At 43.2% G+C, this 17480-nt stretch overlaps 2 protein-coding genes across 2 annotated transcripts; one reads left to right on the top strand and one right to left on the bottom strand.

The window, feature by feature from the left end:
• Positions 1-482: 482 nt before the first annotated feature.
• Positions 483-15823, bottom strand: pnpla7b (patatin-like phospholipase domain containing 7b). Its single transcript, XM_084024686.1, has 35 exons — positions 15764-15823; positions 14293-14337; positions 14063-14140; positions 13792-13879; positions 13392-13471; positions 12432-12526; positions 11818-11958; positions 11440-11599; positions 11219-11299; positions 10837-10965; positions 10538-10618; positions 10170-10290; positions 9997-10074; positions 9680-9759; positions 9290-9439; positions 9075-9152; positions 7893-8098; positions 7671-7802; positions 7270-7393; positions 7000-7189; positions 6734-6883; positions 6399-6462; positions 5965-6133; positions 5600-5782; positions 5395-5513; positions 4870-5026; positions 4607-4723; positions 4324-4393; positions 3836-3952; positions 3193-3341; positions 2927-3079; positions 2721-2837; positions 2341-2425; positions 2102-2232; positions 483-2012 (listed from the first exon to the last, which is right to left on the bottom strand). Exons 2-35 carry the CDS (start codon positions 14332-14334, stop codon positions 1950-1952), a joined length of 3978 nt encoding a protein of 1325 aa, XP_083880812.1. The 5' UTR covers positions 14335-14337; positions 15764-15823; the 3' UTR covers positions 483-1949.
• A 288-nt stretch (positions 15824-16111) lies between these two features.
• Positions 16112-17149, top strand: mrpl41 (mitochondrial ribosomal protein L41). The gene is made up of 2 exons (XM_084024218.1): positions 16112-16166; positions 16571-17149. Exon 2 carries the CDS (start codon positions 16607-16609, stop codon positions 17012-17014), a length of 408 nt encoding a protein of 135 aa, XP_083880344.1. The 5' UTR covers positions 16112-16166; positions 16571-16606; the 3' UTR covers positions 17015-17149.
• Positions 17150-17480: the final 331 nt, after the last annotated feature.

The raw sequence follows: 17480 nt of genomic DNA, 5'->3' as shown, positions 1-17480 counted from the left end.
GAAGCACGTCTCCCTCGGCCGACCATCAAGTTCCCCTCAAGGCTGCGTCATTTCCCCACTTCTCTTCTCTCTGTACACCGACGGCTGCACCTCCAGTCTCCAACAACCTGGAGCTCAATGCTCCAAAGACAGTGGAGAAGGAACGCAGCCCCACCCTCCTCCATCAGCCTCCTGCACGCCTCCAGGACATGCAGGCCTCCAGGACCTGCAGGTCTCCAGGACACCGAGGCATGCCGGGAAGATCATGAACCCTGGACCTAAACTCTTCAAATAACTCCCCTCTGGCAAGAGACTGATGTCTGTCAAGACAAAAACCTTGCGCCATGAGAACCGTTTATTCTCATCTGCAACTGACCTCATCAACAAGAAGACCCGAGACCCGAGGCTTCGGGACCCCAAGCCAAAACGTACTTGGCTCCTTTCTGATTAAAGACGTTCCTCTGTTCTAAAATATTAAGTAGTTCAACCTTGGACACCTTAACTGACAGTCAGTAACTATTTTATTTTATCATGGCAACAAACCGTCAACATCATTTCAGATTCTACAGAATAATTCACTGGCATTTAATATATTTATAATTAAATATTCTGAAATCATTCTACATTCATCCTGTGTTACTATTTAACAAATAATAATAAACAAACTGAAAATGACACATTCAGTTTTGAAATTCAATGTCTACCAAAACAATATTCTAACAGTAGTATTAACACAAAATTCTGAACATAAACTAACAGTATTTAGATCACAATGAAGGCCACTATATCAATAACACTTTTCCTTTGTGTCTTCCATCATAACACCTTGACACAATACCACAGGACTCCTGTAACCACGGCGATTAAACAGAATTGCATTAATTGGCAGGTTCTCGTTTTCATTTTATAAATCATGATCACATTTATAGAAGTGATCAGGTTCTATGAATCTCATTCTATTATACTGGTGACATAAGAAGTCGAGGCAGGAGGCATTCATGTATTCATAAATGCCAACAATAAGTGAGATACATAATAATTACACAATCAAACAGTTAAATTATATACTTTACATCCTAAAGGCATTCAGGGTCAAAGCATGTTTTAGTATGCAAACTAAGTTTTTACAGTATACAGACCCAAAACATGGTTAAAATGTGTCGTATGAAATCAAACAGAAATTAAACTTTGGACGTAGCTTAAATGTCACGAAGAAAAAAATTAAATAAAAAATAGCCAAATGAAGTGTTAGCGAGCCGCTACTCAGACGTCTGCTGCTGAATGTGGTTTGGCCGGTTCAGTGAGACAGAAACAAACACTAGAGACTCTCATATCTATAGTCTGTCTCCATGTATGAAGTATACTCATGATATACATCCAATGCAAGGTACTTTGCATGTATTATACCTCACATTATACTTGTGTGTGTATAGTATAACCCTTCTCTGAAAGAGAAACGCCTGCATCATCAGACAGAATGATGATTTACTCAAAGTGACTTCTAGGCTCATGAAAGGTTTTTAACACGTATGTAAACATCATGAAATGCATGATCGTGATCTATGAATCTGAGCATATTATGGTAGGTAGCAGCTGTGCATAGAACTGTCCCTGGTTATTAATATTATGTTAAAAAGATTGACAGAAGTTGTGCGTAACTTACACATACGTTTTCCCTGTTTTTCCATAACGACGGATACAAACGAGAACAAATACACTCTGCTGTATTTCAACAATCCCATTTGAAACATTTTCCCCAAAAGTCAGATATTGACCCTTTTTGGAATAAACATCTACATGATGTTTTGGGAATTTCCACGATGAGTCCTGCTTGTGACTTAACTGTTGCACAGTTTCCTTTGAATTAAATCTAGTGCCCTCTGCTGGTGGCCGACAACACGCCCCTGTATCCATCAACCAACGGCGCAAACTCAGTGAAACTCAAAGGTCACCAGAAACATTGATGGACGTCACGGCCTCGCTCTCGTTTCCGTCTTCGGCCGACGTCGGACTCGGACCTGGATCTCCTCGTCCTGAGGAGCAGACAGAAAGTTAAATACCATCTCTGTCTCCCGTTTCCTTCAGGACGATTGCTGATGATGGGTGATGGTTTTGTACGTACTGTCTCCGTCGTGTCGGCCGTCTCCTCTCCCTCCGTGTGTTCGCTGCCGGCGGTGAACGCCTCGAAGTCCGACAGAGCGCTTTCCACCGCCTCCTCGTCGTAGTCTGTCTGGTATTCATCAGACGCTTCCTCTAAGGGAGAGGACGTGCAGATCAAAAGCATACGTGTATATCAATATATATAGAAAACATTGTTGATGCGTTGGCTTGTGATTTTTTAATATCTCATCGATAACTAACCATCCTTTAAGGTATTCTTGACAGGTTCGATTCTCGCCACGATTTCTGCCAGGTCAGTGAAGGAGGCGTTCGGACAGGTGACCACCTGAAGGACACAAACTGCATCACTAGGAAGAAGACGTTACGTCATCCGTCGATTTGTGCATTCTGTTTAGAAGCCTTTTTTTGACCGTCACCATCTTGGATTCTTTGCAACCAGTGAAGGAAGTGACCATATTTAGACTGCGGGGGAGCAAGCGGTGAAACTATGAAACCTTTTAAATGAATGGATATGGAAACTTTTCAGTGACTGGTAGATTGTAGCCCACTTTGAGAATCTCTGACCTAGGGCCAGTACAATAACACAACTGTGGTGGTCTGGGTTAGATGTCTGAACTCACATGGCCCTTTTTGGTCTTGTGGAACTCCTCCTGGTGCCGGTCCTTCATCATGCTGTCCACCACACCGCTGCGCTGCCACACATCGAACAACGCCTTCCCGTGCTGGTATCCCGCCTCCTGCAGACGGTAAAGTAGAGCTCAGAGTCACAGGTCGACTCTGAGCCGTCAAAACACGGAGGAGCGAGAGGAACAGAGATGGAACTCACAGAGATCTCGTCAAACTTGCCAAACTCCAGCGTGCCGTAGTGGTCGATGGGCGGCCGGATGTACTCGCAGTAGTCGCTCTCTTTGACCAGCTCCAGCTGCCTCACACAGCAGACGTACGCCAGCCGGGTCTGGATCTCGGCCATGTTCAGGACCTGGGAAAGTAAACAGGGAGACAAGTACGTTTGGCAGAGTCGTACGGTTGTTTTTACATGTCTGCATTATTTTTGGTAAGTTGGCCACGCGAACGTCTGACGTGAATGCGTACCTTGACTTTCTCAGCCAGAGGGTTGAAGCGTTTCCACAGCAACCACCAGCCGTTCAGGGAGTCGCCGTAGTTGGTGAGGTCGGTTTCATCCCGACTTCCAACGTCGATCGCAATCACCACCTTGGCCCCCATAGAACGAGCCACATCGGCTGCAGACCAACAGGAAAGAAACACACATTAAAAGGTTGTGATCATGTCAATCAGCTGTTATTGTGAGCGAGGAGGTCACAGAACGGTGATCACACAACACGACGTCCTCGTGATGCAGATCAGCTGAGGTTTCACCGTTTAATTCAGACTTTGCTTATTTGGTATTGAATATTTAATGTGTTTAAAGGGGAGCCCCACTGATTTCACACATCAAAGTGTGATGTTTTAGATGTTAAGAGTACTAAATATGAGAGATATGTTTCTGAAAAGTGTCTCCAGAGGGAGCTGCACAAAGTCATCATGTGATCATGTGTCACCTGAGTCAGCGTTTGTTGGGGCTGAAGACTACTGGAAATAATCTGGAGTTATAAAAATGCTTATTTTGCTCGACTTCACTAAGTGAAAACCAATAAACAAACTGCTGAAAAACAACAAAGTTGCCGTTCTTCTATCTTATTATAAGCAGTGAAGTCGACCCACGTTGGCGTCTCACCAGGTAAGTTGTTGATGTAACCTCCGTCCATGAGCAAGTGTCCGTCTTTGGGGTCGCAGAGCGGCGGCAGGTAACCAGACAGAGACATGCTGGCCCGGACGTACCGCCACAACGAGCCTGCAGACAACAGAAAGGTCACAGGTAGAAAAGAGCGTCGTCCTTTTACCATGAGGTTGGCAGTTCGACCGCCTCGCTGTGTGACTGTTAACGTGTGCTTGAGCCAAGACACAAACTGTAAATGCTTATGATGTTAAATACATGTATGTGTCTATACGATGATTGTAATAAAGTTATTTTATTCTAGTTAATTAACTTTACATCACATTTGCTTTGTTGCCCTTCCCCTCCTGGTAATTCTTTTAATTCATTCATTTGGTAACAAACAAGTGGATTTTTGTGGTAAAAAATAAATAAATAAATGTTGGAATGTAAAAAATTATTTGGATGTTTTTTTTATTACAAAAGAAGAAAAATAAATGTAAACAGACCATCAGTGTGAACTCTCATGGAGGAAGCTGTGATATCCGTGGTGATGTTGAAGTATGGCAGCCACAGATCCTAACAAAGGAAATAACATTCAGACCAAAAATCTCATCTCTTCTTTTAAAACATGGAAAATGTGCTCATTACATTTTCTCCTTACATGACAATTAAGTTTGACGACTGAATTCAACTGTTGCTACATGATGTTACATTGAAAACTCAGATAAACGGACAGAAGCAGGTCCCTTTCTCTGTTAACTCTGTGCGAATAACCCGTCTTCCTCTCACCTCTATCTGTTTGCCCTTGAAGACGGAGCTGAGGCCCGAGTTAAAAGACGCTCCAGAAAACATGGAGGTGACGGGGTAGGTCAGATCCAAGATCTTCTTAAAGTACGAGGTCATATCCTGAGAAAGAGATTTACAAGAAAAGTGTTAGTTTTGCACTAAAATTCTCCCTTCGAAGTGGAAATGATTGAAGGAAAACCCTCGAGAGCATTTCAAATGTTTTTGTACAGAAGTGCTTTCCTCTCTCCGGTATAATGTCAACACACCATGGCCCACCTACGAGCCCGGACCCTCATGTGACTGTTGCTCTTCTCCTCGGCGTACAGCGCTCCCATGAAGGACCCGATGGAGGTCCCGCCCACCATGTCGACGGGGATCCCCGCCTCACTCAGGGCCCGCAGGATGCCGACCTGAGAGCAGCCCCTGAAAAGAGAGGGTCATACATGTAAACCTGTCACATTACTATGAAAAGTGTTGATTCTAATTACTCATTTTATCATTTTTCATCAATTTACAGTTAGATTTCTTGAGGATCTGAAAAATATCACCGATCCAAATATTAAATAAAATGACGAAAGTGAGAACCAATCTGCATTGTCTGTCCACAGAATTAGATCTTATAACGCTCAACTTACTTGATTTAATTGCCTATAAAGAATAATGAACGTCCGGCTGGTAAACAGCTGCTCTCTGACGTCACATTACAAGAGTGCCTCAGGAATGGGACCAAAGACTTTGCTAATATTTGGACGTACTTCATCCCCAAAACCGTGTTCTTGATGTAAGTGTACCTGGCCCCCCCGCCGCCCAGCACAAGGGCGATGGTGTTTCCTGTCAGGATCCTCGCCAGACGAGAGAAGTCAGAGTGACGATCTGGACTCTTTTCAAACACGCGCTGGTACAACTCTCTCTGAAAACACACACAAACACACACACTCAGAAACGAAGCGTCTTAACTGGGACAGAATTGCCCGTGAACTGGTGTGCGGCGCGTACCAGTTTGGGTAGACTCCTCCGGGAGAACACCCTGCGGGGGCAGCACAGGTGATGGTGTCTGGAGATCCAGCTCCGCATGTTCAGCCACTCGGCCGTCCCTCTGGGCTGCGGGCCGTCCTCCCGGTGCAGTAACACCAGCTGCTTCTGGGCCCGGACGGCGCCGCCCTCCAGCATTCGCTCCAACTGCAGGTGGAGAAGAAGCAGATTTAGCCTATGCTCCATTACAGAATATGGGAGTTCATATAAATACTGTGAGCGTGTGCAGCAGTTCAGCAGAACTGTGAGCTGGAACCTTAACCTGTGTTAAGGAAACATGCCTTCCTCCTGACTTTGATTGTTTGTCACTTTCAACTTTCTAAACTGACCTCCCCCACGGCGGGCTCCTGCTCGCCGAGGCCCACCATGATGATGCAGTCGGCCTGGCGGATGCAGCGCTGGGTCCAAGGCGTGAGGTTCGGGTCCGACTGGTAGAGGACGATGCGATGGATGTCCTCCTGCTGCCCGAGCCAACTCGACAGGCGGTACTCATGGACACTTCAAAATAAAATACAAATAAATAAATAAAATAAAAATACCCCAAAATATTTAGTTAACTTATGCGTCTTATACGGCTGAAAAAGTTTAACCAAGTCAGTTAAACTTCAGGAAGATCAATCTGTTCATTTAGGACAGCTAAGTGTTTGTGCATCAGGTTTTAATGTGGAGGCCACAGACAGCTGCTCTCTCCTTCTTCTTCCTGATGGACTCTGAATGCATCACTTATATATATTTCCATTGAATGACTGAAACAAACGTCTACCTGTCCAGAGCAGCGGAGCCTAAGCGCTGTTTGATGTTGTCACTGGTCAGGAGTAGCGTGGGGCCTTCAGAAGATAGAACCACATCAAACACATTATTAAAATAAGGACAGATGACATCGCTGTGAATGACAGTGTCATGCAATGTTACACAGTCTATAAATCCTCCTCCTCAGCCTTCAAAGTGAATATAGGGATGTGTTGGTCTACACTTTACTAAGAATAGATCAAAGTCATGTTTAGATATTTGGAAACATTTTATGAAGGGATAAGACCATCTCAATGTTCCCTCCTAAAGAATACAAGTGTGTGTGTGTGTGTGTGTGTGTGTGTGTACCGATGCCACTGAGTGCATGCTGCAGCTCCAGAGTGAAGGCAGTGAGTGGGACATCCTCAGTCACGGGCATGATGGACACAGTAGAAAGGTTGGAGGCTGGATTCCCAGCATCCCACTTGCTGGTCGGGGTGTGGAGAGCCAGATTACGAGCTGCAGGGCAGAGCAGGTAAAAAAATAAAATAAAATAAATAAAAAAATGATGATAACTGGTAATGTTCCTATTTCTGGTGCAGTTCGTCTCCCATCCTGATGTAACGTGTAATTACCGGCCAGAGGTCCGTTGACCTGCTGCATATTTCCTAGGATCTTCTGCCCCAGCAGATGAATCAGCCTGGTGACGACCTGAGGGTACCTCCTCTTGATGGAGTTCAGGGCCCCTTCAGGGAGCTTGGCGAGCTCCGAGTCCCTGACTGCGTGGACCGTGGTGGCTCGGTTCATGTGGGTCAGGGCCTCGACCTGGACAATCCACAGGACAGGTGTTGTACTGTAATCTGCACGGCCTATGTGTCTTGACATCGTGTGTCATCGCCACTCACCACGCCGATCAGATCCCCACGGCCGTACTCTCCAGCCAGCTCCTTCTTCCCATCATCCTTTGCGATGACGGAGCGGAGTCGGCCGCTGAGGACGATGAAGGTGCTGTCTGACTTGTCTCCCTGTCTACAAACAAGCAGGCGACCAGAAAGCAACAAGATGGGAGTGTGATTAACTAACGGCCCAATGATACCATATAAGGAGACGGGTCCTGCCACACAAGTCCCTCTTTCAGAGATTCATAAAGGAAAGTCTGTCATTTTAAATACCAGTAGAGTTAAGAGACCTGCTAAAGACAAGGAAAATGCTGAGTCACCTCAATTTAATTTACTGGTGATATTGTTATAGTCTATATGAACGTTAAGATAAATCAACGTTGATGTTAGTTAATAGCCTCAGATACCTGTAGACGGCCCGGCCGGCCTCCACAGCCATCCAGTCGAGGGCGAAGTCGATCTGTCTGACAAACGGCGACACTCTCTTCACCACCGTGTGAGCTACGTTCAACACCACCATCGGCTCCTCGCGCATCATCCTGCAAAGTCAAAACAGATTTGTTTCGGATCGTAGCGGCGTGACGGGAAGAAGCCCAAAGAAATGTTTCTGTTGGTGGGCGTGATCCTACTCGTAGAAGTGGGCCTTGGATATGGAGAGGAATGTGCAGTCTCTGTGGGCTCGGACGGTGAAGATGAGGGGCTCCCCCGTGAGAACCGCCAGGTGACCCACCATCTCCCCCGGGTGGGTGACGAATAGCAACGTCTCCTCCTCTCGGTCGATCATACGCTGGTAAACGTGCAGCGACCCGGAGATGACGAACGCAACGCTCACATCCTGTCAAGAGATGTGGAGACGAACAGTGAGAAGTGGTCTTCAGGAAGTAAAAGGTGGCGCCTCCATTGAGGTTATTCCAATGGTTTTCAATAATATTTGTGAAATTACGATTCCTAATATGGCATGTGTACTGTTCCTGTCTTTTGTTAAACTGATTGACAGGTTTCAAACTTTTAACAAAAATACACATTTGTTCGACCTCTCAACACACAATGTGCTTTTGTGAGTAACTTGTAATGTAAAAAACACAGGAACCCTTTAATGAATTTACATTTTGTTTAATTGAAATGTTTATTGATGTTTGTTTAAGTGCTTTCGTGGTAGTCAAAGTCGCTTTCGTTCTTAGTTTACATTAAATTATAGTTAAATTTATTTAAAATCAAACATTAAAAGTAGGTATTTAGGACCATTTAGGACCAAGTGTTAGGTCCTCGTCTGAGTAAAGTGGGTCTTGTCGAGTCGACAACAATGATGTCGAGGGTGAAGTCGAGGTGAAGTCTGAACAGGTGAGTCTTTTTCAGAAGATGGCAAGAGTTACTCTGCTGTCCTGACATTGGTCGGAGTTCGTTCCACAAAAAAAATAAAAAATAAATATTCAGCGCTCTGATAGCTCTATCTTGAATGAGTGCATAATAAATGTATTATTTGATTTTAAAACATTAGCTTCATGCTGTTGTAATTTGGCTTCTCTGAGGGTATTGTATGGTTTAATCAATGTACTGGATTTGTTTAGATGCGTTCCGGCAGTCAAATCAGAAAATCAAAGACGATGTCATTCTATCGATGCAAATATTTTATATTTCCATATGAGAATTTTTTTTTTAGATTCAATTTTATTGTCATTGCACAAGTCACAGGTAAAAAGAAATAATTCAATGCAGCCATGTGACTGCATGGACAACCTGATCATTGTTAGTTAAAAGATACATATTCTAGGTGCTTTAATAAACGGTGCAGCTCAAAGAAGAACACAGACCTGGTCTCCCTGGTGGGCCACAACAGAACCAGCTTTGACCTGTCGAAGGTTCACCCTCCCCTCCAGCAGACTGGGGTCCTCGTAAAGTCAGATTTTAAAAACAGGTAAGTATCAGGTTACAGCCCACTCATCAAACATGGACTCCAGATCCATGTGCAAAACAAGAATTTTAATATCGTGAATTTCTTTCACAGCCAATGACGTGTGCACGCTACCTTTATCTGGATGACCTGCAGCAGGTCCTTTTTGGCAGCTTGGAAAATGGCATTGACTTTATTATGGTGGACGTTTCCTCCTCCTGTATCACTATGGTGGTGAACAGGTGATGGGTTGTGCTGCATCGTCACAGTCTTCTTCAGAATAGACTGAGGAGAGAGAAAGTGTGGGTGAGACTTCATGCTTGTCATTCTACGACCCGATATAAAGGGAGCGGAAATCTTTAAAAAGGGATCGAAAAGATATTTTCGATCATCCGGATAATAGAAATTCACCACGATCAATTAGTTTATCTTTATTGCGACCGGTGATAAAATCCTACATCTCATTGCATTACACTAATCTAGTAGCTAAATGAAGGTCAGAAGTGAAAGAGAATACTTATGCACCTTCACAGCGGGAGGCGCCGTGTCCTCTTTGGCGACTCGACTCCCTTCATAGACTCTGTTGAGGTTCACTGACATTTCACCTGCATGACACAAACACACAGTCATCCTATGGCTTTAATCTCTGCAACAATACTCATTGACACAATTATTATACAGATGAACAAACATATACTTGAATATGCCAACGTGTCTTAGAGGCAGCAGCGTAGAGACCTGCTGATGCTGTTAGTTTTAACTGGAGCAACATTTAAAACAGATTGTTCATGTTTCTTTACCACTCAGATATCATAGACACATAATGTAAACTGTGTGTGTACCTGTAACAGCCAGCGGGGTGGAGAGAGATCGAGGTTTCTTGCATTTAGCAGTGACCATGTCAGAGAAGCTGGACTTTTCTGTTGTCAGAACATATCAACTTTAGACAAATAATTCTACACACATGAACTGCAGCCGAACAACGACGTGTTAAGAGAACGCCGTGGTTTCTGACCTGCGTCTCCCTTCTCGTAGCCCAGATCGTCAGAGTGGGACGGCTGCCTGTGGAGGCCTCTGTTCAGACTGCTCTCACCCAGAACATTGGCCACCGACACCAACGAGATGGCTTGGCTCTCCTGAAACACGAATCATTATATAACGTGTAAAACTTATCCAACTATTTATGTGCTCAGGTTACATTTATCTACCATAATGAAATTCTAATATCAGCTGTTCAGCTATGACCTGATGGAGCAAAGCAGCACATCGAGGAAAAACAAATATGGGAAAGTTCAAAAATGACATAATGGACAAGAGTGAGGTTTGCACGATCCGGATCATTCGAATCATCGTCGGGAGCAGTTTGTCAAAATAAAAGTTTACCGGGTTGAAGAGCTCAGTGGTCAGGCCGAGGTAGTTGTGTAAGGCGAGGAAGGTCACTCTCTGGAGACGCACCATGATTATCTACAGAGGACAGAACGGACACACAGCTGTTCATAACCATAACAATGGATACGTGTTCTGGAGCTAAGTTTTTTTTTTAAACAATGTCAGTAAATTCAAGTAAAATACAGACTTTGCTTATCCTGAAACAAAGATGTGACTGGTCATTTCTAAACCACATTATCCGGTAATACTAATAGGGCCTGCACCTCACAAACACTTCTCATTGTCCCTGTTACCTGGGTGACACGGACCAAAGTCTCAGGATATTTCTCAAAGACCGACTGGAAGGCTGCAGCTGGCAGACGTAGGATGGTGGAGGGAACGGCAGCTCTGGCAGACACGGTTTTGTAAGGTGCTGGGTAGCCCTGAAATACAGAAAGCACAGCGTGTGAAGAAACAAGAATGTTATGCACAAAAGGTGGATATGAATCCAAAAAGTTGAAAATAAAAACTGATTGTCACTCTCTTGTTCTGCTTAAAGGTTAAGTTGTCCTTTGTGCATTTTTTCAGGTTTCATTTCCTGTTTTATTTTATTAACTCTTGTCCTGTCAAGTTTCCTGCCTGTCTAATTTGCCTCATCTGTTGTGAAATACATGAAGTATGAGGCTGAAGACGTACAGTGATGATGTCCAGAATACTGAGCAGACTATGAACACTGTCTCCGGGTAGAACGTCCTTCACCACGGCGTCCGTCCCATCCTGCAGTCAGAAAACACCAGAGCAGAAACATCACAATACTTTCCTCCTCATTGAACACCGATATAAACACAGCCGAGGACACAAATCCATCTCTGGATGTGAAGTACGCTGTGCAGTAGTGGGTGTCGCCGCGATCTTACGCTCTCATGGATGCACAGCTCCAGGCGGCCATCTTGGACCACGTAGATACTGTCATCGGTGTCACCAGGTCGGAAGAGCGCCTCCCCTTGGTGCAGCGGGATCAGCACCATGTGGCGACACAGTTCCAGGAAGAGAGGCTTCTCGAAGTGGCCGAGCACCCTGATTACGACACGTTAGGACAACAGTCACTAAATGTCACTAAACACGATGGAGGCTCCAGTTCCATGTTGACTGCTAACATGCTAACGTTGCTAAGGTTGATCAGGGGTGCTTGCCATTATAAAGTAACTGATAATGCCAGCTTCATGGTTGCTGCGGTTACTAGAATATAAAATAGAAACTATGATCCTGGAAATGAAGCGTGTCATTTCACTTACCGGACGTTTTTCAGCATGTACAGCACCTCAGAGGGCAGGTGGGAGTTCTTCACATCGAACTCAGTCAGGTCGGCCTCCAGCAGACAGGGAGGAGGCTCCTTGGGCTGCAGGGTGGGGGGCTCCCTCCGGATCCGCAGGATCCTAAAACAAACACGCACACACACATATATAACAAAGGCGTTCTACATCTTGTAAAGATACTTTTCATGGTAGAAGAGGTTTCTGAACTGAGCCTTAGCTCGACTCTCATCAAACTGGAACTTGACTCTTTTCCAAAAACACAACACTTCCATGTACTTATATTACAAATCTTCACTTCTAATACATTTATCTAGTTTTTAATGAAAAATCTGAACTAATCATGACAGGTTTTATTGAATAAGTATTCAGAGTTATCGAAGTCTCATCATACACAGTACATCCAGTGCATAATGGTGGCTCATGACCGGCCTGTTGGTATCTTACAACACCAGTTTATCTTCTTTGATAAAATCATCTTAACTCAAGGTCCACTTACCTGTTTAAGATTATTTAGTAAAAACAACGATTCCAGAGTAGAAGAATGGACCTTCACCCTCTAAGCTTATCTTCTACATGCTGAAAGATGGACTCACTTGCGAGCTATCGACAGGACTTTGGTCCTCTTCCTCACTCTTTGCCGGGAGGTTGAGTTTGAATTTGAGGCCGCAGCTGAGGACAACGTCTGAACCTGCAACAGGAAAGGTTTGGGTGATTTGACACGTTGTCAAAAAAAATACCTGTTACATATACACACTAGACGATAGGTCGACTAGTTGCGTTCCTATGGTAACACTACATAAGTGCTAGCGGACTTTCCTTTACATATAGCTCTTCTACCCTTACGTGGTTGTATTTAGTCTCCCGACAGAACACCACAGTTTCAGGTTATTTCGGCTTTATTGAAACAGAGTAGCTCATACTGAAGATGGTGTGAATGGATCTCTGTGTTTTCTGACCTCAGTGAAACACAGGGGTGGAACTAGTCAACAGTAAAGACAGTAGTGAAACTATAGGCAAACTATAAAATATCCTGTCTCCATTACATATATTTGTGTTTGATAACCACATTTGAGTTATCATTGCTAATAATAATATTAATAATAATAATAATAATAATAACCTCTTTATAGAGCACCCATCAAAGTAAAGTGCAAAGTGCTTCACAGAGAGAAAATAAAATACCAAGGTGAATGATTAAAATACATGAATGGTAAAATAAGAAACAATAAAACAGGCAAATCTGACACAGTAAAATTGAATATGGGTTCTTCAGTATCTTCGATGTTCTTGGACCGAGCTCTTCTGGACAGAGTTCTCAGATGTTTCCTGGAATCTGCTGAAGCCACTCCAAAGTCCTAAAGACTCGAGTTTCACTTGAGGGCCGAGTGGGTCAAGGAGTCACATGCCTCTCCCAGTATTAACGACTTCCAGGTTAACTTTAAAATGGTCTATAAATATAATGCGTGGTGCAGAAGACGACATGATCCTCTGCAAAGAGCTGCATGCGTTTGTAAAGGAGCGACGCTGAGCAGGACGTTGGAGAAGACACTTACCTTTCTCATGATCTTTCGTCCATAGAACATCACCTTGTCTCTCTTCCTGAAGCGATAGTGTGGAACTCCGGCCTTCTCCTCTGAAACACATCACAGATCCTCTGTAACACCATTATACTCATACTGTACTGCACTGAACTGATGCAGCAAACCTGTCTGGTTAAATTATCATTTCACAATATCTAAATCCGTGCACTATAACTACTTCTACTTTGTTTTTAAACACTGAAATACATGCTTGTGTGAACGTGAATGTTGTAAAAATCATCTCCCTGAAGTGCTACCATTGCAGAAGAGTGGGTGTATTTGGGTGTATTGTGTAGATATCTACATACTGAAGCTTTTTAGATACAAGTGGACAGTGAAACAGAACAGGAAGTACAGCGTGCTGTGCACTGACTTGACAGTTTGTATCTTCTGTAAAGAAGGAACACAACGACTCCAACAACAGATACAACTGTTGCAGCTCCAATCAGCACAGCCGTCAACTGTAAGAAAAACACATCAAAATGAGTTATACTCAGTTCTTTAATGTTTTACGCTAAATAAGGAGAACATAAAGACCAGAATTCAGTCCCCCAGTACATCCTTTGCTCCAGGGCACTTCAGAAGCTACTTGCAAACAATGGGCCTCTTAACTAATATCTTCAGTGCTAGAGTCACAAACTGACCATGTTGGTTTCCGTCCGGTCCTCCACAAACTGCTTCATCCTCGCCGTGATCTCGCTGCCGAGAGGAACGAAGCTGCTCTGAAACATCGCGCAAAGGAACAACACTGAGAAGGGCACAAGTACGACAACATGCCATCCAGAGAGACTCACAATGACCGAAAAGGGGCAGAACACCCGCAGACACACAAAATGACTACAAAGAGACACCAAACAACCAAAGAGACACATACTGGGTATACACTGCAGCGCTTCTCTTCATCATCGTCTTCCATTGTCTATAAAACAAAAAAAGATAATTCAGCAGCAAAACAAGGGAATTTCTAAGAGTGAAATTAATTAAAACTTTAGAGTACCTTTAATAAGAATCAAATTATTACAACATTTCAGTGGGAAAAAGTTGCATTTAAAACTTAAGAAGCTGATTTGTTGCAAAGATGGTAATGTATTTTGATTAAGCATTTGTGATCAAATAGCCCAGGATTTGAACCCTCAACCTTAATGCATTGCTTCCCTTTAATGTCTCCGAGTCACAGAGGAAAGGGTTTCAGAAATCTGGAAGAAAGATCACCTACTTGGCTGAGGAGACAGAGGTCACAAGCTCAAAACTTGTAACATGACCTTGTACAATAACACACTGCGTCACTCTACAAACTGGCAGCCGACTACGACTGGGGGGAGAAAGCTCGTCCAAGAGAGCAATGGTCTACGTAGTGATGGGATTTCATCACAGATTGGGATAAAAAAACTCTGATAATAAGTTGATCGCTGTGTATGATTAACACATACTGTCTTTCAAGATCTGTCTAGCTCGCCATCATGGTAGAGAAGTGAAAAATAGGCCTCTAGGAATTATCAGAAAGGCAAGTCTCACACAATGTTGCCATTGTTTAAATTGTATTCATACATTATTTTATTATTTATTTATTTTTTACATGATTCACATTAAGATAGACTGGCGTCCTGTCCAGGGTGTACCCTGCCTTCGTCCAATGACAGCTGGGAATACAGGATTAGCGGTAGAAAATGGATGGATGGATGATTCACATTAAAAAGGTGTGTTCTATATACAATAACTAAATGACTAAATGTGAGGTAATATGATTCCAGTAATTATGTTATGCTGCCATTTTAAGAGTTTAAAGCATATTTGATGATTACTAATGTAATGTTTTCTACTAATTGTGAATAAAACCTATTTAATCTTATTTCCATACATTTCCTGTTTTTAATCTACACTTTGTTTACCCTTTATTTTGAAACCGGAAGTTGTCATTCAGCTACCTTTTGTAAGGTCCCATTCTCGCTCCCGATCTGAATGCGTGAATGTGACTATGCGGGTGCCAAATGAGTGTCGGCTGGTGTGACCCCACTACGGGATTCAACTGTGGTGATAAAGCAAAATAACTCGCACTCCTAAAGTTTAACATTTAGTTATAGTTGACACTTAACAACAGTAAAGCCAACATGAAATGCCACTATTAGCGAACATAACAGCGTTGCAGCTACCGTAACGTTACCGTTAACTCTCACAGACGGTTCGCAGACACTTTAGTCAACAAGAGGACAACGCTAACCCCAACCCTAACCAACGACTAACTGAACCAAACTACTCTGCATTAATAACACAAACAAACTAATTAACATTCACATATAATAGTTAACATTGTTCGACCGAGTCTACTAAACAACTTTACCACGTACCTTTCTCGTGTCAAAGTTGTGCAAACTACATGTCCCCAAAAACAACCAAGACTATCCCGTAAAAACAATCTGCATGTCCGGTTGTTCTTATCAAAATAAAACACGTATTGACGAAAATGCATGGAGACCCCAGATTTGATTTAGACATCGACTGAATTTCGGGTGCAGTTTAATGACTGGAGTTTACTCTTTAGTGAGCTGACATAGACAATAGAACTAGACTTGCTTTGGGCATACGAATGTGCTTTTATTTTATTAATATAACCCGGTTTACTCGTCGCCAAAGTGCTAGTATCTCTGATTGTGATTGGTGAACGGTGTTGCCTTTCGGCCAATCACGGAGCATTTCCTTGGACAGTCGCTGTCACATTTCGCTCGCATTTCCAACAACAGTGGGTTCAAGGTGAGGGGGGCGCATTTTGTTAAATTATGGGCGAAATTCAAATTATAAAACATAAACGGTAATGACTATTTTAGCGTACTAACACAAAAGTAACATTAATTCTAGGTTAGCTTGCCAGCGGACGATGCAACGTTAGCTATGGTTGTAAATTACAGTTAGCTAGGTAGCTAGTAAACGAGTTGACACAACGTCCAGTTATTCTTTAAGCTATATTAGCTAGGTAGCTAGTTAATGAGCTAACACACAACTGTCAGTTATTATTTAAGCTATATTAGCTAGGTAGCTAGTTAATGAGCTAACACGCAATATGACCCGAGAAACAATATGACAGCTGTGTTGGTGGCTGTACTTGTGCTGTTTTCACTAGAATGCATGTGTAAAACGATGATGCATTTCCCCCGCAGGTTTTCTGTCCGGGCAGGAGGAAGCGCTGTGGCACCATGGGAGTGTTATCCACGTTGCTGAGGGGTCTGGTGAGAGGAGCAGACAGGATGTCCGAGTTTACCAGCAAGCGTGGATCAAGGACTCATAATAAAGGCAGGGGAGCAAGGCCCACTGGACTGAAGCTCTCCAGCGGAAAGTTTCTCTCCATACGTTCCATGATTCCAGAGTTTGTGGTGCCTAACTTGGAGGGATTCAAACTTAAACCATACGTATCGTACCGCTCTCCTCGAGGAACGGAGCCTCCGGTCACAGCGCAGAGTGTGTTTGCTGAAGTCGTGGCCCCTCAGATCAAGAAAGACTTTGAAGAGGGCACTTTCAGCAAAGGACAGCTGGGAAAATATGGATTTGACCCAAAGCAGGAGGGGAAGCTCTTCAAGCTGTATCCCAAGAACTTTGTGCGTTAAAGATGGAGTTTAATGTATTTACAAGGAAAGGCACAGACTGCTCATTGGACCGAAAGCTGCAGACAAACTGAAGTGACACTTTCAAAAATGAGACTCTATATTATGTTTTAGAAAAATCTATTTCCTTCAAGTGGCTAACTTGTTTGTTACTTGATTTGTCAAAATAAAATGTAAGGTGCTATGATCTATACTGCGGAGTTGTGCATTAGTTATTGCAAATATTACATAGTCACACAGATGATTGCTAAGGTACTGATAATTCATCATCACATTCTTACATAGTTAATCATATGTACTATTCTTAGTTTTGGTCTGAACCCCTAGATTTCAAAGACATTCTCACCATGTCCAAGTTATATGCACAGTGACCCTATAACTTGAAAATATAGCTTTACAAATTTAAATATACTATTGCAATAAAGTTTCCAAAATCATCAAATGGAGATCAGCACCACAGAATTCATGG

This window comes from Eutrigla gurnardus, assembly GCF_963514095.1.
Source record: "Eutrigla gurnardus genome assembly, chromosome: 13".
Taxonomy (NCBI): Eukaryota; Metazoa; Chordata; class Actinopteri; order Perciformes; family Triglidae; genus Eutrigla; species Eutrigla gurnardus.
The sequence above is the reverse complement of the archived record's forward strand: the minus strand, read 5'-3'. Positions and strand labels throughout refer to the sequence as shown.